Source organism: Piliocolobus tephrosceles, chromosome 7 (assembly GCF_002776525.5).
Source record: "Piliocolobus tephrosceles isolate RC106 chromosome 7, ASM277652v3, whole genome shotgun sequence".
In the NCBI taxonomy this organism is placed as follows: Eukaryota; Metazoa; Chordata; class Mammalia; order Primates; family Cercopithecidae; genus Piliocolobus; species Piliocolobus tephrosceles.
In genome coordinates, this window is record NC_045440.1 from 37,926,229 (window position 1) to 37,950,956 (window position 24,728).

Sequence of the window (24,728 nt, forward strand, 5' to 3'; positions counted from 1 at the left end):
AGAAGGTATGAAAAGCTCTGCAAGTGAAAAATGTATATGTGTGTGTGTGTGTGTGTATTTTCATATATATTCATATATATGAAATACTTTCGAAATATATATGAAATACATATGTATGAATATTTATGAATACATATTCATATATCTAATACTTTTTATTTCCTTAATTTCTTTTTAAAATCATTGAATATTTAATTTTTAAAAATCTATTTTTCAGTTTATAACACATGGAGAGGTAAAATATTTAAAAACAGAATCGTAATGACTTACCAAGGTTAAATGAAATTTTACTGCTCTGAGGCTCTTACATTATTAATGAAGTGGTATAACATTAATTCTAGATTATGATAAGTAAAGAATACTAATCAGAATCCCTAGGGAAACCATTAAGTTTGGAGACTGGAAAGAGAAGCATAGCAAAAAAAAAAAAAAAAAAAAAAAAGGTTAAATGTAACCCATTGATCCAAGTGTAGGAAAGAAGAAACAAATAAGCAAATAATTGATGGGATGTAAGAACACTAATAGTAAAGTATTATTTAACCTACATCCGTAGTTATCAATTCTTTTGAGAAAAAAATCAACATTCTGTGATTCTTCCCATTTTTAAGATACAGAACTTCTATCAGAGATGGTAAGCGACTATAAAACATAAAGTAATCTTCTGAGGGATAATATTTAATAACAAAGATTTCCAACTGAGTAATAAAATAACTCACTTAAAAATAGAAATAGATTGAAGAATTTCAATCAACAATTGGAGTGGATCTAAAAGTATCTGCAGCTAGATATGCTACAATAGATTAGAGTGTAGTGGAACCCTTCCACATGAAGTTATACATTATTAGGAAAATTGATATTGATTTAGAAATCAATATATAAATATTGATCCCCCATGTCACTGTAAAGGCAAGTGAAAACATTTCTTTATCTCCTGCTAGACTGAGACACACATTCAAACAGATTAAAATATATCTGTGTTGAAAACGTTGAGAGTTTTTTATTCATATTCTCTCTCAATTTCAACAAAAGCAAAGATATAATAAACATACTGATATTGCATACCATGGCTTTATCCATAATGACTTGTATTTTCAGAGTTCTTTTCGATAGCATGGCACCTGAATTTATCTGTGAAATAGAGGACATGAATTAAATAACACATTTTCAAAATTTTTACATTGCAGTTGTCATGCACAATACATATACACACACACTCACAAGTGAGATATAGAATATCCATCCATTTAGCTACCCATCTATCTATATGCAGATGGATGATAGATATACAGACACAGATACACGAATATAGATATAAGCAATAACACGAGAGGATGGGTACACACTTAGCAGGTGGGATTCTAACTACAAATTTTACAAGAAAATCAGAAACATTTTACTTTACGTTATTGATAATTAGAATTATCAAAAAGTCACTGAAATGAGGAAAAATCCCATATTTCCTTCCCCTTTTAACATTACTATGTACTCTGTAGCACACCACTCCCTCACCAATCTTCAAAGTAAACTAACATCTGTAAACATTTCCCCAAATGTTGCCTTTATTTTCTTACTATTTTTGTACTTTTACTTCTTTATGTTAACTTTATTGGAGTTTACATTCAATAAAATATGTCCATTTTAAGTATAAACTTATATTATTAGTGAGTAATGTATACACCATCACAATTTATAAATTGGTATTTAGAACAATTGGAAGAATTACATCAAAATATTAAGACCACTATCTTTAAACAATGAGGTTTCACACAATTTCTAGTGTATTATCTTGCCTCCTTTTCACTTTTACATTTTCTATTAAAATAACACTTTTAAATAAAAAAAATGCATGTGCCAAAAAACTTATAAAGCAATTTGATCAAATTGGTAATAATTTTCTTAGTAAGATACAAAATCAATATAAAAATAGCTGTATGTCAATAAAAATCCCCGCAATTAAGGAAACAGGTTATGATGCTTTAGAATTATGTATGTTTGTAACGATTACATTTTCTAAATATCTGAATAAACAAATACATGTTTTAAACAAATATCCTACAACTGAACCTTTTAATATAATAAATATCAGTTTAAATTTGTTCTCCAAATGTGTCAAATTTCAGAATTTCACTGTGAATAACCTTATCAACAGTAAGACCAATGAAGAACTCATAAATGAGAATACTCACATCTGATTTGACAAGAATCCTGTAGGACTGATCTATATATTGAGCCACAGGGTAATTTTCTTGAAAGGAGGAATGACCAATAGCATCATTTTTTATTCGATAAACTACGTGCTCATATGTAGGTGAAGATTCCAATGGTTCAATACCATAACTGATATTATCTAACTGCAATAATCCTCTGGATATTCAAATACAAAAAAGGAATAAAAATGTTATTGATATATTTGAATACACTTTATGCTAGTGAGAGTTTTTTTCTGAATACATTTTATGCTTGCCAGCCTGGGATAGAGAAAAAGAGGATAGAAAAAAAGATCAAAAGAATATGTAGAAAAGAAAAGTATTTAAGAAAATAAAGTTTATATTTCTCTGTATTTATTCTGCCCTTCAGGAAGTTTCTGGAAATTAAAGGCTCACATAAAATCTCAATGTACATATCTGGAATATGCCATTACCTGAGTCCAGAACAGGTGCGTAGTGTCACAGCTGATTTTGGAATGTCTGCAGCATATCCTTGGTAAAAGCAAAGACCCTAAAAAGGAATACAGAAATATATATTCATAAATGATTTGGAAACAAAGTCCTAGCTTTCATCTTTACTTCCTATATATTGTCAAGCATTCATATTTAACCATTATCATAATATTATTTATCAGGTGTTGAATCTCCATATCAATCTACAATCTCTTTCTCTAAGTTCTTTTCTGCTATGTTATTAGCTCCTAGACATTTTCATAATTTCTATTCCCAATTGCTGACACCGGTAGGCCAAATTTACCCCTAGTAGCAGTTATCAGAGCCCAAGTGGACCAATCAATCCTGCCCAAACACACATTTACAGCAATGTGTCTGTTACACTCACACCATCAAAACTAACAAACTCAGGCAGGGAAATCCATACCCTGCTCCATGTCAAGCAACAGCAGCAGTCACCTGCACTTGCGGTGGTGCCAGCAGGATCTGAATCTATAAGTCCCTCACAAAGAGATAGAAAGCAAACCAGGTCCCAACCTCTCTCCAGCAGTAGAGAGTAATCCAGACTCAATAGCTTCCGGCTGTGCACCCAGCAGGAGAAAACGATCCTCATGAGTTACTTCCCATTTCTCCCTACTATAAGTAGAAAAAGATCATTCAGATAGGAGCTATCTTCAACCAGGGTCACGGGCAGAGATAGAATCAAGCACACTGAAATCTAGTAGCGGAGAAAAGGCAGGATCAATGTTCTCCATCCTATGGATCTTTCCTTACCCACTTCAAACAGAAACACTACCTGGCCCATGGAAGTACGATTTATACCTCTAGCTTAACTGCTTAAGAGGCAGCAGAAGGTCCAATGCAGCCAGAACAATGAAACACAACACAATAATATTGTAAAGAAAAACTGTTATTGGAACAGTGGACTCCAGTAAAACAAAGCTCAAACTGAATGACTTTGTCTTCTAAAATAGAATATTAAAAGAAGGTCAAGAGCCTTGACTAAATGTCAAGGATACAATCAAAATAATTCATTATAACAAGGACCAGGAATATCCCAACAAGAATGAGAAAAGAAAATCAATTGATGACATCGTTGAGATGAGTCATAGGATATTAAAAAATATTTGAAAGAAGTAATAAAAATTTCACTAATGAATAATGAGAAATTCTCTTGAAGTAAATACAATAACAGAAAATCTTAGGAAATAAATAGAAGCCAAAAAGGGAACAAATGAAAATATTAGAACTGAAATATATAATAAACAAACAAGTGAATCACTGAATAAGCTCTATAGTCTGGAGTACAGATGACGGTGGATAGGATCACCAGCGTTAAGGAGAATCCAATTCCATATACCCAACCTACAAAATAGAGGACAAGTGGCTGAAAAATGTATGATGTCTCAACAACTTGTAAAACAATAGCAGAAGATCTATAATTTATACTTTAAAAAGAAAAAAATGGGGTTTAAATAATATTTAAAATATTATTACTGAAATTTTGGTCAGCCAGATTGTGAAATAGGAATCCCAGGACACTTCTTCTCCCCACAAGCATACCAATTCAGCAACATTATATAGGAAAATTACCTTTGTGAGTAATCAGAAACTAATATAGAGACAGACATGCTGGGAGGATGCAAAACTAGACTCCCTAAAGCTGGTAGAGAGACTTGGGTCACTCTCTTCCCAGGGAACCCAAAGATATCCACACCTAGATCTATTTTAATCAAACATTAAAAGATCAAAAACAAAGAGAATTTTGTAAACTACAAAAGAATAGCAAGTTGTCGCATACAAAGGAAACTCCATAGGACTGTGAACAGACTTTTTTTTTTTTTTTTTTTCAGGAGAAACCATGCTGGCCAGAAGAGAGTGGGATGAGACATTTTTTAAAAGCGCTGAAAGAAAAATTAAGCCAAAAAGAATGCTACACAAACCATTATAGATTTCTTACAAAATCTATAAGAAACTCACTTGAGACTCAAGTACACATATAGGATGAAGGTAAAGAAACGGAAAAATGAATTCCATGCAAATGGTAAGCAAAAGGGGGCAGAGATTTGTATGCTTATATCAAAGAAAATAGATTTTAACACATAAACCATCATAAGAGAAAAAATGACATTTTTTCAGGGTCAATATCTGAAGAAGATAGATTACTTATAAATATGTACACACTCAATATTAGAACATATAAATAAATAAATCTGAAGGAAGAAAGAGACACCAATACTATAATAATAGGAGACTTTAATACCTTATTTTAAATAATGAATAGAACATCCAAAGAGAAGATTAATAAGAAAACAGAAGATTTGAATATTACTATAAATCAAATAGTTCTAAAAAACATGTAAGGAATTTCATTGAACAGCAGAAGAATACACTTCCTTCTAAAGTATACTTGGATCTTCTCCAGACAGATCACATATTAGGCTAAAAAACAAATCTAAAAATTTTAAAAAGATTGAAATCATAACAAGTGTCTTTTCTGAACCCCATAGAAAGAAGCTAAAAATAAATAGTATAAGGTAAACTAAAATATTAACATACATGTTGAAATTGACACACTATTGAATAACTATTGACTGAAAGAATAACATCAAAACAGAAATTAGAAAATACCTTGAAATAAGTGAAAACATAAAAATAAAAGTAAACAAAAAATATTAAATGGATGCAGGAAAAGCAATACTATGAGAAAAGTTCATAGCAATATATGCCTACATTAAAAAAAGGCATATCTCAAATATGTTTATCTGAAGGATCTAGAAAAACACGCTAAAACTAAGCCCCAAATTAGCAAAGAAAATTAAAAAAACAAAGATTAGAACAGAAATAAAATAAAAATAGAAAAACCAATATAGAAACAAAGAAGTTCATGTTTCGAAAAGAAACAAAATTGACAATTAAACTTAGCTATGCTAAGAAAATAGAAAGGATGCGAATAAATAAAGTCAGAAATAAAACAGACTTTATAACTAATCCCACAGAAACAGAAAAAGATCATGTAAGAGACTAGTATGAACAATTTTCTGTCAGCAAACTGGATAATCCAGAAGTAATTGATAAATTTCTAGAAACATAGAAACTGCCAAGATTGAATCATAATGAAGTACAAAGTTTAAAAGGACTCACAACTAGAATGAAGATTAGATCAGTAATCAAAACCTACCGACAAACAAAAGAGCGTGATCAGAGAACTTTACTGTTGAACTCTACCAAACATTTAAAGAATAATTAATGCCACAACAACCATTCTTAAACTCTTGCAAAAAACTGAAAAAGGAAACACTTCCAAACTTACCCTATGAGGCCAGACATCAAAGCCACATAAATCATTACAGGAAAAGAAAACTACAAGCCAATATCCCTGATGCACATAGATGGAAAAAGTCTCAAAAACATCTGAATGCAACAGAATATTAAAAGTGTCCTACTCTATGACCAGGTGGAGTTTGTCTCTGGAATGTAATAGTGGTTCAACATAAGACAATCAATTAATGTGATACACTATATTATATAATAAATAATACAATTTACAGGATGAAATTAATAGATGCAGAAAAAGCAAATCTCAGTTTCCTTTATAGGACCTTATACATACATTATTATGACCCTAATACAAAAGTCAAAGTCAGTACAAAACAAAACTTGCAGATTAATATCTCTCATGAATACTGATGAGAGAAACCTCAAGATAATAAGTCATGTATAAAAAGAATTATAATTAATCATGTCAGGACTTGGTTGTAATTTTTTAGGTATGCAAAACTATTTCAAGATTTAAAAATAAATCAATTCGATCCAGCATGCCAAAAGACCAAAAAAGAAAAGAAAAACTTGTAATCCTATCAACTGATGTAGAAAAAGCATTTTCTGTAACTAAATAGCCATTAATGAACAAAAGGAACAAAATAAAATTTTAGCAGGCTAGAAATAGAGGAGGATTTTCTGAACTTCATACAGAGACTGTAAGAAAACCTAAAGCTAAAATTATTTTTTCACAATGAAAGACTGAATATGTTTTCCATGAAATTGAGAATAATCGAAGAATGCCCTCACTATGGTTATTCAGCATGGTCCTGGACATTTTAGCAAATTACAGTGAGGCAAGGCAAAGAAATGAAAAGCAGACTGACATACTGGTTGAAAATGAAGAAAGAAATTTGTCTATATTTGTTAAAGACGTGTCTATGTAGGAAATCTCAAGGCATATATTAAAAAGCCCTTTTAGAACTAATTGGTGAATTTAGCAAGATTGTAGAATAGTAGATGAAACCCAGAAAATGAATTGCATCACTAGAACAGTATACACATGGAAACTAAAATTAAAACACAATATCATTTACAATTGCTCCAATAAAATGAAATACTTAGGTATAAACCTAAAAAATGTATAGGATCTGAAAGCTGAAATAACAAAGACACTAGTGAAAGACATATGTGAAAGACCAAATAAATTGAGAGACTTACTGTGTTTTTGAATTGGAAAACTTAACATAGTAAAGATGTCAGTTCTCCCCAAATTGATCTACGGATTTAACACAATTTCTATCATAGTCCTAGCAAGTTTTTTTGTTTGTTTGTTTGTTTTGTTTTTGCACATGGAGTAGCTTTATCTAAATCTTACATAAAAAAGCAAAATATCTAGAATAGAAGAGTTTAAAAAGTTTAAGAAAGAAAAAGTGGGAAAAACCACTCTAGTTAACAACTCAGACATATATCCACACTAGATCCACAGATTTTTTTGACAAAGTAGTTAAAAGAGCAATTCAAAGCAGAAATATAGCCTTTTAAAAATATAGTGTTGTAACTATTATACATCTAGTCAAGACTGAACTTTGATCCAAATTCCACACCTTATACAACATTACCTCAACATAAAGAATTAAATGTAAAGTATAAACTTAAAAAAAAAAAAACAGAAAGTCTTCAGAAACTACTGTTACGTAGAGTCCATAGGTATGACATGAAAGCAGCCAATCATAACAAGAAATTGTTGATAAATTAGCCCTCATCAAAAATAAAACTCTTTGATCAGTGAAGACCATTTGAAAAGTAAGACAAATCACCGACAGGGACAAAATATTTGCAAAGCATATGTTTGACAAAGGACATATTCAAAATATAGAAAACTTAAAAATCAACAGTAATCAGCAGCCTTAAACTCCAAACTCTCGGATTTCTGCTTGGTTCCATGTCTGGATGCTATGGTTCAGACTATCTACAGTAGGGGGCAAACTTAAACATGAAATTCACCTCCTGTGCTTACATTCTCTCAGGTACAAAATTCCTAATCGGCCTATTGTCACATGGCTCAAAACAAGTGTCTCACGTAATTTTTTTTTTTTTTTTTCTGACTTCGAATTGTAATTTGGTAGGGAGGGAAAATCCTTTACCAGTTACCATACTGTAGATTTCGTCATCTCTCAGTTCCAATTCATTGGACCAGTCATTGCCTTTCACTTCCTCCCAGTGGCGTGAATAAATGTCTTACAGAGTAATAAATACCTTACAGGGTGTAATAAATATCTTACAGGGTAAAGTGAACTTTCTCATATAATTTCAAAACTTTCTTGACTCTTTAATGTCTTTCAGCCTGTAATCCCAGCACTTTAGGAGGCCAAGGTAGGCAGATTACTTGAACCCAGGAGCTTGAGACCAGCCTGGGCAACATAGTGAAATCCCGACTCTACTAAAAATACAAAAATTATCTGGGTGTGGTGTCGTGTACCTATAGTCCCAGTTACTCGGGAGGCTAAGGTGGGAGGATCACCTGAGCCTGGGAGGCACAGGATGCAGTGAGCCAAGATTGCACTGGGGTGACAGAGTGAGCCCTCGTCTCAAAAAACAAAAAAAAAAACAAAACCAAAAAGAAAAAAGTTTTTCTGATACAACTCGAATTCCGCGGTTTCACATTTGGATCTATTAAGGTTCGGTACACTGTCTACTTTTTCGCATCCTCACTCTCATTAGTTCCCTGGGGTCTTTCTGTAAGGTAATGTCTACCATTTTCTCCACTGCCCAGGCCCTCTCATGTATCGATTGAAACTTCTCAGTGTGTCTTTGCTGCTTCAGACACTTTTTTTCTCCATAAAACTCCTACTAATACTTCCAGACATACTTTAAATGTCCTTTTTGGAGAAATGATTCCTAAGTTCCAGATTTTTAAAAACGTAGTTCTATTCAATATGCTTTCATAATAATTGCCACATTATATTTAATTTTGTAATCTGTTTTCTCAATAATTACGTGGGCCATAAAGCATTCATTTCCTCCCCAACAATGGCACCTTAACCACATAAAAAAATGTAAATTTACTTGGCAGAAACCAAAACTTACCTTTGAAAATGAAGAATCTACATACAATGTTCCTGATTCATTGTATAAATACACCAGGAAATGTGGGTGTAAAAATGACCTAATTCAATAAAAATAATGACACTTCATTTTAATTATATCATTAATTAAAAAATAACTTCCAGAATAATAAAACTAAACAAAATTTACTTTCAATACAAACATCTAAAAATGAAATGGACTTATCTCTATATTAACTTGCTGCTTTTTGATACCATATTGTGAATATAAGAAAGAATAATAACCAGTATAATCAGAAAAATGTGTGGATGCTTTAATGAATTTAAAATAATCAGCTAGGGCCAGGTATAGTGGCTCACACCTGTTATACAAGCACTTTGGAAGGCCAAACCTGGAGGATTGCTTGAGCTAAGGAGTTCAAGACCAGCCGGGGCAACATATGGAGACCACTCATCTCTACTAAAAATAAAAATAAAAATAAAAATCAATTGGTGGATCATGGTGGTGTGTGCCTGTAGTCTTAGCTACTTGGGAGGTAAAGGCGAGAGGATGGCTTGAGCTAAAGAAATCTAGGCTGCAGTGAGTTACGATTGCATCACTGCACTCCAGCGTGGGCAACTGAGTGAGACCCTGTCTCAAAAATAAAATAAAATGAAATAAAATAAAATAGGCCAGGTGCGGTGGCTCATGCCTGTAATCCCAGCACTTTAGGAGGTCGAGGCAGGTAGATCACGAAATCTGGAAATCTAGAACATCCTGGTGAAATCCCGACTCTATTAAAAATACAAAAATTATCTGGATGTGGTGATGTGTGTACTTGGGAGACTGAGGCAGGAGAATCGCTTAAACCCAGGAGGCAGAGGTTGAGCCAAGATCATGCCATTGTGCTCCAGCCTGGTGACAGAATGAGATTCTGTCTCAAAATAAATAAATAAAAATAACTAACTAACTAAATAAATAAAATAACTGACAAACACAGATGTATGTACAGTAATCGGTAGGTCTGCCAGATTTCAAAAGAGGTTTTCTTTTAGATTCAACTGTAATTTTATGGCTCATATACCTTAGTATTTGTTAACAAGTAACAATAGATTTTATATATTCACATTAGTTTTCATGATGCTACTTTACATGATGTTAGTTTACATGATGTTTTCATGATGTTGGTAAAAACAACCCCAAAATTCTTAGTGTCATAAAACAGCAATGAGTGTCCTTCACAAGTTTACTAAAAATTCAGCTCCATCCTGCCTTCCTTCTGGAACCTAGGAAAAGGCAGAGTGCCTCCCTGAAACAGTCTCAAAAGGACAACCTGAAATTAATGACTAAAATGAATCACAGAGAAGATATAAAATGTTAAATGAATCTAATATTCAGTCTCTTATTTAAGATCAATTTAGGGTACTGATTGTAAAAATTTGAGACACTAAAAATAATGAATGAAAAAAATGGTAACTTACTGTTTTTCAAGCAGGAAAGTATATGGTTTCCCCTCAATTTTGATGGAATAAGTGGCCTGTAGCAAAATATTCAGAGAGAAAGTAATTGGTAGAAATTCTAACTTCTAAAAGTTAAACGTCACAGTTCCTTGAAACATATATTCATTCATACAAATGTAGATTATATCCTGCATGTATAAAAATTGGAACGTATAACAGAATTAATTGTAATTTAAATAAACACAAGGAATCTAAATTTCAAAACTCAGATCATTAATCATTAGCATATATTATTATGAGATTTGAATTTAAAATGGGGATAATGTTTAGAAATGCTGAGAAACAGTTGAAGAAACTTGAATTTTGTTATCTTTGTTCTATTTTACAGCTCTCAGCACAAATAAATTGAAAATGAAATAATGCAGCACAGGTTCCCAGTTAAGAATAAAAGACTTACTGCTCAGCTGCCAGAGGTACTACCCACAGGCAATCCTCATCTCCCTGCCCCCTTTGGCTCTTGCCTTAGCTCAAGAGAGTCATCTTACACAAAGTCACGCTTTCTGGGACAGCCCACATTTAATTAGAAGCTCCTCCATTTAATGGAGGTTTCTGGTTCAGATAGATTTAGTATGGTGTTCCAAACAGATTAAATATGGTGATATCTTCATGATAAATTGATATTTGTATCAATAATAAAAATTCCTTTTGTTTCCACAACGTTTTAAGGCAATTTTATTTTTTCAACTTTATTGAGCTACGACTGAAAAACAAGTTTTGTATTTATTTAAAGTGTGTAAAAGATGTATATGATGTTTTAACATACATATACATTGTGAAATGATTAAAACAATCAAATTACTATATCCATCACCTCCCAAAGTTACCATTTTATCATATGTGGTGAGAACATTTGAGGTCTATTCTTAGCAAATTTTAAGTAAACTAAACATTATTATTAACTATAGTGACCATGATGTGCATTAGATCTTCTGAATTTATTAATCTTATAACTGAAAGTTATAACATTATATAAGATTATATAAGAAATTAATACATTTTTAACATATTTGACCAATGTCTTCTCTTTTCACCCACGCCTCCAACCCCTGGTGACTACCGTCTCATTTCTGTTACTATGTGTTTGACTTTATTTTTAAGATACTATGTATAAGTGAGATAATGCAGTATTTGTCTTTGTGTGTCTGGCTTATTTCACTTAGCATAATGTCCTCCAGGTACAACCAGGTTGTTAAAAATGATGGATGGCAGGATTTCCTTCTTTTTAAAAACTGAATACTTTCCATTGTTTGTCTATTTATCGATCAATTGATCGATCATCTATCAATCTACATTTTCTTTATCCATATACCCAGAGATGAATGCCATACTATTTTGATTATGATAGATATATAATTTACTTTTAGTATATTGTATGTATAAAGTATACAACATAAGTTTTTGATAGTCTTATCTTGATATAGAAATAGATAAGTGATTTTGGCAGTCAAGCAAATTAAAATATATATCATTCCAATATAGGTACTTTCTTTTATATTTTCCTTGTTGTTTTGGTGGTAAGAGTACCTAAAATCCACTTTATTGGCAAATTACTGGTATAAAGCATCTTATTGTTAACTACAGTTCTTTTGTACATTAGATTTCTTAGATGTTTCATCCTAGGTAACTACGACTCTGTACCTTTTTACCTACATTTTTACATTTGCCCCTGCACCCTCCTCCTCACACAGAGTCCCTGGTAACCATTGTTTGCTCCACAATTCTATGTATGAAAATTTTTGAAATTCCACATATAGGTAAGATCAGGCAGAATTTTTCATTCCGAGTCTAGCTTATGCTACATAGCATAATGTCCTTTCCCTTATTTCATGTCATCACAATGGTAGAATCTACTTCTTTTTAAAGACAGAATAATATTCTACTTCATATGTAAATACACACATACCACAATTTCTCTATCCGTTCATCTGTATATGGACATTTTGGTTACTTTCATATCTTGACTGTTGGGAATAATGCTGCAATGAACACGAGAGTGCAAACATCTTTATGAGGTAGTGATTTCATTGTAATATAATTGGAAATGAAGAAATGTGATGGTGCATCAGGGTTTTTGCTCAGAATTGTTTTAACTATTTTGAGTCTTTTGCGGTTCCATGAGAATTTTAGATTTGTTTTTTTCTGTTTTGGTGAAAAATGCCATTAGAATGTTGATGGGCATTGCATCATTGCATTGAATCTGGAGGCTGCTTTGGGTAATATGCACATTTTAACAATATTAATCCTTCTAATCCATGAGTAAGGGATATCTCTCCATTTGTTTCTGTCTTCTTCAATTTTTCTTATCAATTTGTAGCTTGTAGTTTTCAATGTACAGATCTCTCACCACCATAGTTAAATATGTTGCTAAATATTTTATTCTTTTTGATGCTATTATAAGCAATTTAAAAAAAATTTATTCCTCAGCTAGTTTACTATCAGTGTGTGGAAACACAGCTGATCAGTTTTATGTTGGTTTTTGCATACTGCGACTTGACTGAATTCATATCTTCGTTCTAACCTTTTCTTCATATAGAATGTTTAGGATTTTCTATGTATAAGATCATGTCTTCTGATAATAGACAATTTCACTTGGAGACATTTTATTTTCTCTTCTTGAATAATCTTTCTGGTGCAACTTCCACCTACGGTGAAGTCCAAAGGTAATGTTAGTCTTATCTCGCAAAGAGGCAAGTTTCTCTCATCTAATTGTCGAGGAAGGGCAATCCAAGAAAAGAAGGTCAGAAGGACTTCCTGACCAAGGAGCTTTATGTCAGGGCCTGCATGGGCACTTCCTCTCCCTTGGCAAAGACTGTGGTCTCTCATAGGACACTTGAGGTGACTTAGGTCTTCCCTGCTTAAGACCAGTGGCTGCCATCTAAGTCCCATCTGTGTTTGGAGAAGGCAATACTCCATTTGGCTGTAGTTGGCAGCTCAAGCTTGGCTTGGGATTTTCCAAGTGTCCCCATCCTTTGGCCTCTTCATTGGAAGTACCACATCTCCTGTCACTTGCACATGCTGCCATTGATGGCATACAACAATTTAGTTTTCCTGTGCTTGTTTCCTGAGAGCAAGGCAGTGGCAGGTCTCGATTTCTTTGAATAAATGTGAGGTGTTATGTAAGAAATGCAGCCACATATACACCGACTTTATTTTTTTATTTATTTTTTTGAGACAAACTCTCATTCTGTTGCCCAGGCTGGAGTGCAAGAGCGCTACCTTGCCTCACTGCAACCTCCGCCTCTGGGGTTCAAGTGATTTTCCTGCCTCAGCCTCCCTAGTAGCTGACACTACAGGTGCTTGCCACCACGCCCAGCTAATTTTTTTTTTTTTCTTAAGTAGAGATGGGGTTTCATCATGTTGGCCAGGCTGGTCTCAAACTCCTGACCTCAAGTGATTTGCCCACCTTGGTCTCCCAAATTGCTGGGATTACAGGCATGGCCACTGTGCCCAACCTGATCTCTTTATCATTTCCAGGCTGTTCTCCCCCCACCTTCCCTTTCTTCCTTCAGAATATGCTCACAAAGGCCCCCTAAGCAGTGGGTACTGGAGATAGCAGAGAGAACAAGGCTCAGCCCTGCTGGGTGCAGTGTGGGTGGCAGACAAGGATATTCAAGATTACAATAAATCAGTCTCCTGGTGGAAATGCACAGGGGACTGTGGGAATGCACAAACAGGTGGCCTAGCCCAGCTGTGAGAGGGACTTGCAAGGAGGGCTTCCTGGATCCCTGGGTGAGGATGTGAATTTTGGCTTCCACTGGGCCTACACTGAGTGCCCCTGGCCAGCAGGGGTCAAAAGACTTACAGGGAGAAGCTGATACACAAAATACAATTTTAAAGACTTAACTTGAATTGAAGTGAGGACTGCTGTCGGGGTGCACTTCCAAGTGGTCTTTGGGAGTGGTCCACTTGGCCTTTGTTACAAGCAGGTAATTTTTTTTTTTTTTTTTTTTTAAGATGGAGTTCAATGTTTAACAGTAGTGGTGAGACTGGGCACCAGTGTAGTTTTCATGATATTAGAGGAAAAGCTTTCAGCTTTTCCATATTGAGTATGATGTCAGATGTAGGCCTGTCATTTATGGCCTTTATTATTTTGAAGTAAATTCTTTCTATACCCAATTAGTTGAGAATTTTTATCATAAAAGAATGCTGGATTTTGTCCAAAGCCTTTACTTTATTGGGATGATGATATGTTTGTTATCCTTTATTCTCTTAGTGTGGCATACACATGTACTCATTTGCATATGTTTAACAATCCTTGAATCCCAGGAATAAATCCCAGTTGATCATGATATACAGTCCCTTTATTGTGCTGTAGTATTTTATTGAGGATACTTTCATCTTTGGCCAGGGATATTGGCTCATGTTTTTATCTTGGAGTATCTCAGTCCAACTTTGGTATTAGAGTAATATTGTAATACTGGCTTCATGAAATAAGTTTGGAAGTGCTCCTTCCTCTTCCATTTTTTGGAAAACTCTGAGAATAATTGTTATTTACTCTTTTTTAAAAAAAATGTTTGGTAGAAATCACCAGTTAAGTCATCTGGTCTTGGACTTTTCTTTATAGGAGATTTTTGATTATTGATTCAGTCTTACTTGTTATAGATCTCCTCAGATTCTCTATTTTTCATTATTCAGTCTTCATAGATTGTTTCTAGGATGCTGTCCATTTCTTCCAGGTTATGCAGTTGGTCAGCGTAAAATTGTTCATAGCATGATGCTTTTACTTGGTGATGTCAATTGTAATGTCTCCTCCTTTATTTCTGGTATTGCATATTTGAGTCCTCTGCTTTTCCTAATATTGTTAAAGGTTTATTAATTTTATTTATATTTTTAAAAATATAACTCTCAGTTTTGTTCCTCTATCTATGGTTATTCTACTCTCTTTTTTTCACTCTTTGTTTTCTTCTTTGACCAATTGGTTGCTTAAGAAGGTGTTGTTTAATTTCCACTTATTTACGAGTTTTCTATTTTTCCCTGTTTCTATTTGATGGAACATTCTATAGAGGTCTTTTAGGTCCATTTGGCCTAAAGTGCAGTTGAAATCTAAATGTTCCTCATTAATTTTCTGCTGCATAAATCTATCCATGGTTGAAATTGGGGTATTGAAGTCCTCTGTCAGTATTATTTCTCATTTCAATTCTGTTTAAATTTGCTTTATACATTTAGGAGGCTCTGTGTTGGGTGCATATACACTTTAAATTGTTGTATCTTCTTGATTAACTGGCCCCTTTATGATTACAGTATGACTTTTTTGCCTTTTGCTACAGTTTTTGACTTAAAGTCTATTTTTGTCTCATAAAAGCATAGAGATTTCGTTCCTCTTTGGATTTTGATTTCCATGCAATATCTTTTCCTTTCCCTTCACTTTCAGCCCCTGCGTGTTCTTAAAGCTGAAGTGTGTCTCTCTCAAGCAGCATATCTTTGGATACTTTTAACCCATTCAGCCACTCTAGGTCTTTTGATTGGAGAGTTTATAGTCCATTTAAATTTAGAGTAATTATTGACATGAAGACTTACAATTGCCATTTTGATCATTGTTTTCTGGCTGTTTTATATGTTGTTTTGTGCACTTTTCCTCTCTTGCTGTGTTCCTCTGTGATTTGATGTTATCGTGCAGTGGTATCTATTGATTATTTTCTCTTTAATTTTTGTGTATTTACTACAGATTTTTGCTTCATGGTTTACCACGAGACTTACATAAACATATAGGTATATCAGGTTATTTTAAGATACTAGAAATTTAACTTCAATCACATACAAAAACTATGCATTATTACTTCTACACATATGCATAATTTTATGTTATCTATGTCAAATTTTCCATCTTTTTATGTTTTGTATCCATTAACTATGGTAGTGATAGTTATTTTAACACTTTTGACTTTTAACTTTAACGTTAGAGTTATAAGTGATTCATACACCGCTATTACAGTATTATAGTATTCTGAAATTGACTTATATTTACCTTTGTCTGTGGGTATTACACTTTCATATGTGCTCCTGTTATAATTTAGCCTCCTTTCATTTTAGCTTAAATAACTCCTTTTAGTATTTATTAGGCAACCCTGATGATAATAAACTTCCTCAGCCTTTGTTTGTACAGGATATTTTTTATCCTTCATTTCTGAATGACAGGGTTGTCAGGTAAAATATTGGCTATTTATACACTTTTAGTTATATTCCTATGCAATTTTCAAGTGTATGTCAAATTTATGTATGTAATTTATTTACTCTTGCCTATTATGCATTGTATAATATCCATTATCACTTATTTCTTCTTCACCCTGTGAAATGTGTAGAAGTATGTCTACAAATTGCTAAATGCATTTTTGAGTTCCTTGTTAAGTTTTATCCTAATTGATTGTTACCATATAATTAGTTTTATGCTACCAGTATTTGATTTTTAATTTTCTTTCTTTACTATCATCAATTTTGTTGACTGTTCTATACATTCTTCAGAAGAATGTACATTACTTACAGTGGCATAGAGCTAAATTACAGCTGGATTGGAAAATCTCTATCTTTAGATCTGGGGATCCCTACACATCTGGATATTTCAGATTCTTGTCCAAAACAAAGGGAGTGATATTTATAATGGGCTTTCAGGGCTCAAAACGTCCCTGGCCAAGGGAGCCTCCTCAGTGTTTGCCTAATTATTTTGACAAGCCCTGCTTGACTATTTAAAGAGTCACTGAAAGATTTCAGCTGAGTTCTCTGAAAACCAACATTTCTTCTGTAGTTCTTTTGTTGGTAGACTCAGTATGCTTCAGGAACACAGAGATTGTGTTTCTAAACAGGGAGCTCACAGTGAATGTTTCTTGGATTCATGTGTGATAAACTGTAGAGTCTAGTGAGTCCTAAAACATATCAGAACTGGAGAAAACAATACATTCACTTCACTGGGTTCATGTTCTATATATGTCCATTGGATAAAAATATTTTTGTTGTTCAAATTTTCTTTATCTTTATGAATTTTTTTATGATTTGTCAACCAACATTTGAGGAAAACATTTTAAGATCTCACTATGGAAATGGATTTCACAATTTCTTCCTCTAGAGCTATGAATTTTCACTTTATAGGTGCTGAATGCATTTTATTAAATTTATACAACTTTAGAATTGTTCCTAGTAAGCTGAATATTTCATCACTAAAACATAATGCTTATCTCTCACAGTGGTGTGTTCATGTGTGTGTTTGTGTGTGTTAGTGGAGATGAGAAAATTGAACAAAGCCTGGTGACAGTTCAAAAAGATATATATCATTATTGTTTGTTAATGAGAGTCAAGTGTAAAGTAACTTTTCTGGAAGATATTCTGCAATGTTTACAAAACAATTTAATGGCTTGCCCATTGATCTACATAAACAACTATCAAAGAAATTTTATGAAACTACGAATTGAAAATTTGATTAGATATATGTTACATCCATATGACATATCAGGAAGTCATAAAAATGACAGAGCCATATTAATTATCATAAAAGTAAATCCAATATTTATAAATAAATGAAAAAGTCAATTACAGTCATATATAATCATTGAAAATATATGTGTGCATGTGCATGTGTTTCTAAATATTCATTTAGTACAAATTTATTATTTTTAGGGTCTGATGTGGACATTCACTGAACACAATTCAGCATTCTCTGTATTACCTCAATTTAATTTTACAACATACCTACTTTCCTACTCTAATTAGATGAAAGATGACATTACTTTCATTTTTACAAAGGATTTATATACACATGTATAGGCATGAAGATAGTCTTTATATATTATCTTATTAAAAACATATTGCTTGGTAAATATGAGTATGACCTCAACTATATAATAACACAGATTTAAATGTACATATTTTCTAAAAGAACCCAGTAAACTGAATATGGTTCCTTTAGTTACAGGAATCTGGGGATTATTTTTCTGAATCTCTGTTTTAAAAGAGGTATCTAACATTCATATATTACTTGAGAAATGAAAAAATATCAAACTCTTGCTGTCATTCAGACCAAATGACCCCTTAGCACGGTAAATTAGAACACAAACAAAATTTCACAAAGGGATATGTATGAATTGATTGGGGCCATGTAGTCCAGAAAAAACAAAACACCATAATTTTAAAAGGTGATCTCTTAATTACATGCGTTTCTGAAACATCGCCATCATTGGTGTTTATCTGGATCTTCCGTGGTACTGTAATTTGCAGAACTGGTGTTTCAGAATCTGCATGAGGAAAAGCATATGTGAACATTCCCAGTGTATTCATGTTACAGCGTCCTTTCTCATCACTCTTTAAACTTCCATCGCATACACTCGCGCGCGCACACACACACACACACACACACACACACACACACAGTCCTGTTCCAGGAAACGGCTCCTTCAGGCGTGGGAGGTTTACCCTAGCTCTGCCCAAGGACACTTCAGGGCTTGGTGACCTCAGCCCTGCGTGGGAGAAGTGTGGGCTACAGGTCCCAGACCCCATCCGGCATCCCCGCTTCCCGCTGCAGCCTGTGGTCCGACACTTGTGAGCGGTTCTGAGGCCCCCTCCCCAGCCTGGCCTGCGCTTCTCTGCCCTGCGAAAGGCGAAAGGGGAAAGGCGCGTCCTCTCCTGCAGGGCTCTTTACTTACGCGGGCCCGCGGAGGTCAGCCGGCCCAGGCCTGAGAGGATCAGCAAGAGAGACAGCATTGCATAGCCGGCGGCCCAGCCACAGGGACGGCCGTTGCCCTTGGAACGGCTGCAGCTCGAGGCCAGGGTGGTGGAGGCCGAGCGGAGCGGAAGGGCCGTGGGGTCTGCGAGGGGCGGCGGGGACCCAGCTCTGTGGATCCTGAGGCAGGTGGATCCTACAGCCCCGCGCGCCCGCCCACAGTGGGCTGCATCGGAGGAGGCACGTGGGAGCCGGCATTTCTGGGCACGTGGGCTCTTTTTTTTCTAAAAAGTTGACATTTACAATGCATTCAAAGGTAACATAGGGTTATAAAGCGCATTTCTACTAGACCTTTTGCTGATGAAGTCTTAGCAAGATGACTGTTCCACATCATAGCCTTCTGGGAAGACGGTTGAATTACTGTAGTGAAGGAAAACAGAAAAAAAAAAAAAAGGAATCACAGTATGTTTAGCAGCAGCCAATTGCCAATTTTAGTAATATTTAGTTCTAGTTTTCTGCTCTTAAGACTCAGGTGAAAATACAAACACATACTGAAAACTAAAATATCAGTTTCTTAGAAAACTGTCTAAGGAGTTTAAATAAAATGCCAAATATGAATATATGGATGTATTTTATTATTTTAGTACAATTTATAAGTATCAGGGAAAAAAAATCACACCTATAAAATTACTTCATAAAAACAATCAAAATCCATGTATTTATTGACTTTTCCACACTTTTGTTTCTTAGAAAAGCTTTATGGCTTAGGGAGACTAAATGAAAAGCCAGACATATTTTCCCCCATCAATATGGAGTTCACACAAGGAATGATAATATAGTTAAGTGGAAATAATTTTATTTTCTCTCTTACTACATAGGTAGGTGGTTTGCCTAATTTCAATTTTTTTTTACAATTTATTATTTATTGTAACATTTGTATTGTACTAAAATACACAATATAAAAATTACTATCTTAATGCTTTTTAAGCCTGCTTTTCAGTGGAATTAAATACATCCATATTACTGGGCAGCCATCACTATCTTTCATATCCAAAACTTTGGATTTTGCCAATTTTTATATAAACCGACTTGTGTTTGTGATTTCATGTGTAGATTTGCATACCCAATACAAAAATTGGCATACATATTGACATACAGAGCTATTGCATGACCACAAGTATCCTATATACGATGGCTATAGAGTATACTGACCTGCCTTACTCCTCCTAATTCCTAATCCCTGACAAACACTAATCCAGTCTCCACAATCCATCTCCATAATATTATTTTTGGTACTATATATAAGAGGCATTATATAGTATCTCTTGAAATTTGTTTTTTCACTCATATTATTCCCTTGAGATACATCAAATTATTTTATTGTATTAATAATTCAGTCTTTGTTATTTCTGAGTAGTATACATAATACAAATGTTCCACAGGTTATTTAATCATTCATCCATCAAACAACATTTGGGTAGCTTCCAGTTTTTAAATTTGCAAAAAACATTGCTATGAATGTTCATGTACATGTTTTTATATATAAATCAATTACACATTGGTTAGACTAAGTAAGAAAACAGTAGATTGAAATAAATGAAAATTCGAAATAAATGAGGAGACATCCCAACTGATACCAGAAAAGTAGAAATGATCATGAGAGAATACTATGAACAGTTATATGCCAAGAGGTTGGATAAACAAGGAGAAATAGATACTTTTTTACATGCATACAATCTCTTAAGATTGAATCATGAAAAATAGAAAATCTGAGCAGGCCAATAATGAATAAGAAGATTGAATTAATAATAAAAAGGCTCCCATGAAATAAAAGTGCAAGACTTTATAGCTGAATTCTACCAAACATCTAGAGAATTGATACCAATCCTTCAAAACTCTTCTGAGAAACTGAAGAAGAGGCAATTCTTCCAAACTCATTTTAACACATGAATATTATCCTGAAATCAAAACCAGACAAGGACATCACAAAGAATGAAAACTACAGGCAGAGTGCGGTGGCACACAACTGGAATCCCAGCAATTCGGGAGGCCAAGACAGGTGGATCACTTGAGGTCAGGAGTTCAAGACCAGCCTGGCCAACAGGATGAAACCCTGTCTCTACGAAAAACACAAAAATTAGCTGGGCATGGTGGTGGGTACCTGTAGTCCTAGCTATTTGGGAGGCTGAGGCAGGAGAATCACTTGAACCCAGGAGGCAGAAGTTGCAGTGAGCCAAGATCGTGCCACTGCACTCCAGCCTGGATGACAGACCAAGACTTTGTCTTAAACAAAAACAAAAACAAAAACAAAAACTACAAGCCACTAGTCCTATAAACATGGATGCAGAAATCCTCAACAAAATACTAGCAAATCAAATTTAACAGTACATTAAAGGGGTAATCCACTGTGATCAAGTGGGATTTATTCCTAGGACACAGCGATGGTTCACAATACACAAATGAATTCATAGAACATACCACACTAACAGAATGAAGTACAGAAATCCTATGATTATCTCAAAAGTTGAATACAAAGCATTTGAGAAATTTCTTCATCCTTTCGTAAAACTCTCTGATCAAATTAGCATAGAAGGAATGTTTCTTTGTTCAATAAAGGCTATGTATGACAAACACAGAGCTAACATCATAATCAATACTGAAAGGCTGAAAGATTTTTTTCTCTGAGATTACAAACAAGACAAGGATATCCACACTCTTCACTTTGTTCCAACATAATATAATTTCTGGTCACAATTAGGCAAGAAAAATTTAAAAATGCATTCTAATAGGAAAGGAAGAAGTGAAATGGACTCTTTGTAAATGATATAATATCATATCTGAAATTATATATGTTTTATGGCTATAATATAAATTTTTATATATTAAAATATAAATATTTAATTTATATTTATATTTTAATATATAAGTATATAAAAATTATATATAATTTATAATTTTAAATTAATATAATTTAAAATTAAAGACTCCACCAAAAAACTGATAGAACTAATAAACCAATTCAGCAAAGATACAGAATATAAAATCAGAGTATAAATATCAGTAGTGTTTGTATGCACTAACAAAAAACTGCGAAAAAGAGATTTAAAAATTAGCCTCTTTATTAAAATACTTGGGAATAAATTTAACCAAGGATGTGAGAGATCTATCTATGTGCTGGAAATAATAAAACATTTATGAAAGAAATTGAAGAAGGTGCAAATAATTGGAAAGATATTCCTTGTTTATGAATTGGAATAATTAATATGTTAAAATATCAGTGATATCCTAAGCAGTCTACAGATCAGTCCAATCCCTACCAAAAATACAAGGACATTTTCCACAGAATGGAAAAAACAATGCTAAAATTTTTATAGTACAGCAAAAGACCTCAAATCATCAAAGAAATCTTGAGCCAAAAGGACAAAGCTGAAGACATCACACTGCTTGTTTCAAAACATGTTACAGAGCTATAGTAATCAGACCTTCATGGTACTGACATGAAAACAGACTGATTAAGCAATGGAACAGAATAGATCCCAGAAATAGTCCCCACAAAATTTTGGTCAATTGAATTTTGAGAAAGGTGCCATAAACATATAATGGGGAAATTACAGTTTCCTCAATAAATTCTTTTGGGAAAAGTTCATATCCACATGCAGAAATATGAAATTGGATCCGTATCTCATAACATACACAAAAATAGACAAAAATTGCATTATCGACATAACGGTAATATCTAAAATTTTAAACTATTAGAAAAACACAGGGGAGGAGCTCCACAGCATTGGTCTGGAGAATAGTTTTTTGAGAACTGCATCAAACTGAAAAGCTTTTTCACAGCAAAGAAAAACAACACAATGATGACATATTTTCTGATCGGCAGAAAATATTAGTAAGCTATAAATCTGATAAGGGACGAGTATCCAAAATATGTTGGAAACATCTCAACAGCAACAAAACAAATAACCTGATTGGGCAAAGTATCTGAGTATAGACATTTCTCAGAAGAAGACACACAAGTGGCCAAAAAATATATAAAAATATGCACAAAATCACCAATCTTCCAAGAAATGCAAATTAAAATCACAATGAGTTATCACCTCAGACACGTTAAAATAAGTATTATCAAAAAGACAAAAGATAACTAGTGACAAGAAGGATGTGGACAAAAGGAAACCATTGTTCATTGTTGATGGAAATGTAATTTAGTGCAGCCATTATGGAAAACAGTATGGAATTTCTCAAAAAAATTAAAACATAGCTACCATATAATCCAACAATTCTACTTCTGGGCATATATCCAAAGGATTTTAAATCAGTATATTAAATAAATATCTACACCCATTTTCATTTCAGCATTATTTACAATAGCCAAGATTCATCAACAGATGAATGGATAAAGAAAATGCCCAGTGTCTATTTCTCCTATTCTATTGTTCACAATGGAATACTTTTCAGCCTTAACAAAATGAGGAAATTATGTAATTTGCAACAACATGGAGAAAGCTTGAGGGCACAATGCTTAGTGAAATAGGCCAGGCACAGAAAGACAAATATTGCATTATATCACTTATGTATGAAATCTAGAAAAGTCAAACTTAGAATTAGAGAACAGAATGATGTTTACCAGAGCTTGGAGGTAAGGAAGTGGAGAGATGTTGGTCGAAGGGTACAAAGTTTCAGTTAGATAGATGGAATAAGATTTTAAGGTCTATCATATAGTATGCTGAATATAGTTAATAATAATGTAATTCATATTTCAAAAATGCTATTAGATTGCACTTTTTCACACCACAAAAAGAACAATTATGTGAGGTGGTTAATATGCAATTTATCTTAAATATTCCATAATGTATGCATATATCAAAACATCATATTTTACCCATAAATAAATACATATATTTATTTTATTTAAAAATTAAATAAATTAAATACAAACACCCAATCTGTAATGTGAAAGTCACATTTAAGGAAATAGAGAAAAAAGTAAATTAAGAAAGCAATGATATAAAACTGATGGGAAAGAAAATCTAATAACATGTGATGGTTAATTTCATGTGTCAATTTTGCTAGGCCACGTTGCTCAGATATTTGGTCAAACATTATTCTTGGTGTTTCTATGAGACTGTTTTAAATGTGGTTCACACCGGTGGACTTTGAGTAAAGTGGATTGTTCTCCATAATGTGGGTTGGCCTCATCCCATCTGTTGAATACTGGAGAGAATGAAAAGACTGACCTTCCTCCAACAGGAACTTCAGCATCAGGTCCTTTTGGTTTTCAGCCTGACAGCCTCTGGACCTCAATTGTAGCATCAGCTCTTCGTCTCTCCACCCTCCTGGCTAACTCTGCTGATTTTGAACAAGTCAGCCTCTGTAATCATAAAAGCCAATTCCTTACGATAGATAGCTTTCTATTTATATAAACATCCTATTGATTCTGTTTCTCTGGAGAGCCCTAATATAGTAAGAAAAGCTAACAATGGCAGTTCAAGATAAGTGAAATTATCATGAATAAAGTAGCATGAAAAGTATTCCAAACTATTAAAGAATAGAAGTATATTGAAATAAAGTTGCCCTAAATGAGAAAAAAATTTT

The 24,728-nt window shown here is 33.6% G+C and overlaps 1 protein-coding gene across 2 annotated transcripts in view; it reads right to left on the minus strand.

The window, feature by feature from the left end:
• LOC111544190 (A disintegrin and metallopeptidase domain 3-like) overlaps positions 1-19,353 on the minus strand; it is a 79,884-nt gene extending 60,531 nt beyond the window's left edge. The window contains exons 1-7 of one of the 2 annotated variants that reach the window (XM_023214648.1): positions 19,117-19,174; positions 18,626-18,708; positions 10,451-10,506; positions 9,012-9,090; positions 2,642-2,718; positions 2,187-2,364; positions 1,063-1,128 (exon numbers count right to left, since the gene is read on the minus strand). In XM_023214648.1, coding sequence (XP_023070416.1) covers positions 1,063-1,128; positions 2,187-2,364; positions 2,642-2,718; positions 9,012-9,090; positions 10,451-10,506; positions 18,626-18,708; positions 19,117-19,174 — 597 coding nt within the window. Of the gene's footprint in view, positions 1-1,062; positions 1,129-2,186; positions 2,365-2,641; positions 2,719-9,011; positions 9,091-10,450; positions 10,507-18,625; positions 18,709-19,116 lie in introns of both variants that reach the window. The other variant, XR_002732060.1, reaches the window with a different exon arrangement.
• Between the last annotated feature and the right edge of the window lie 5,375 nt (positions 19,354-24,728).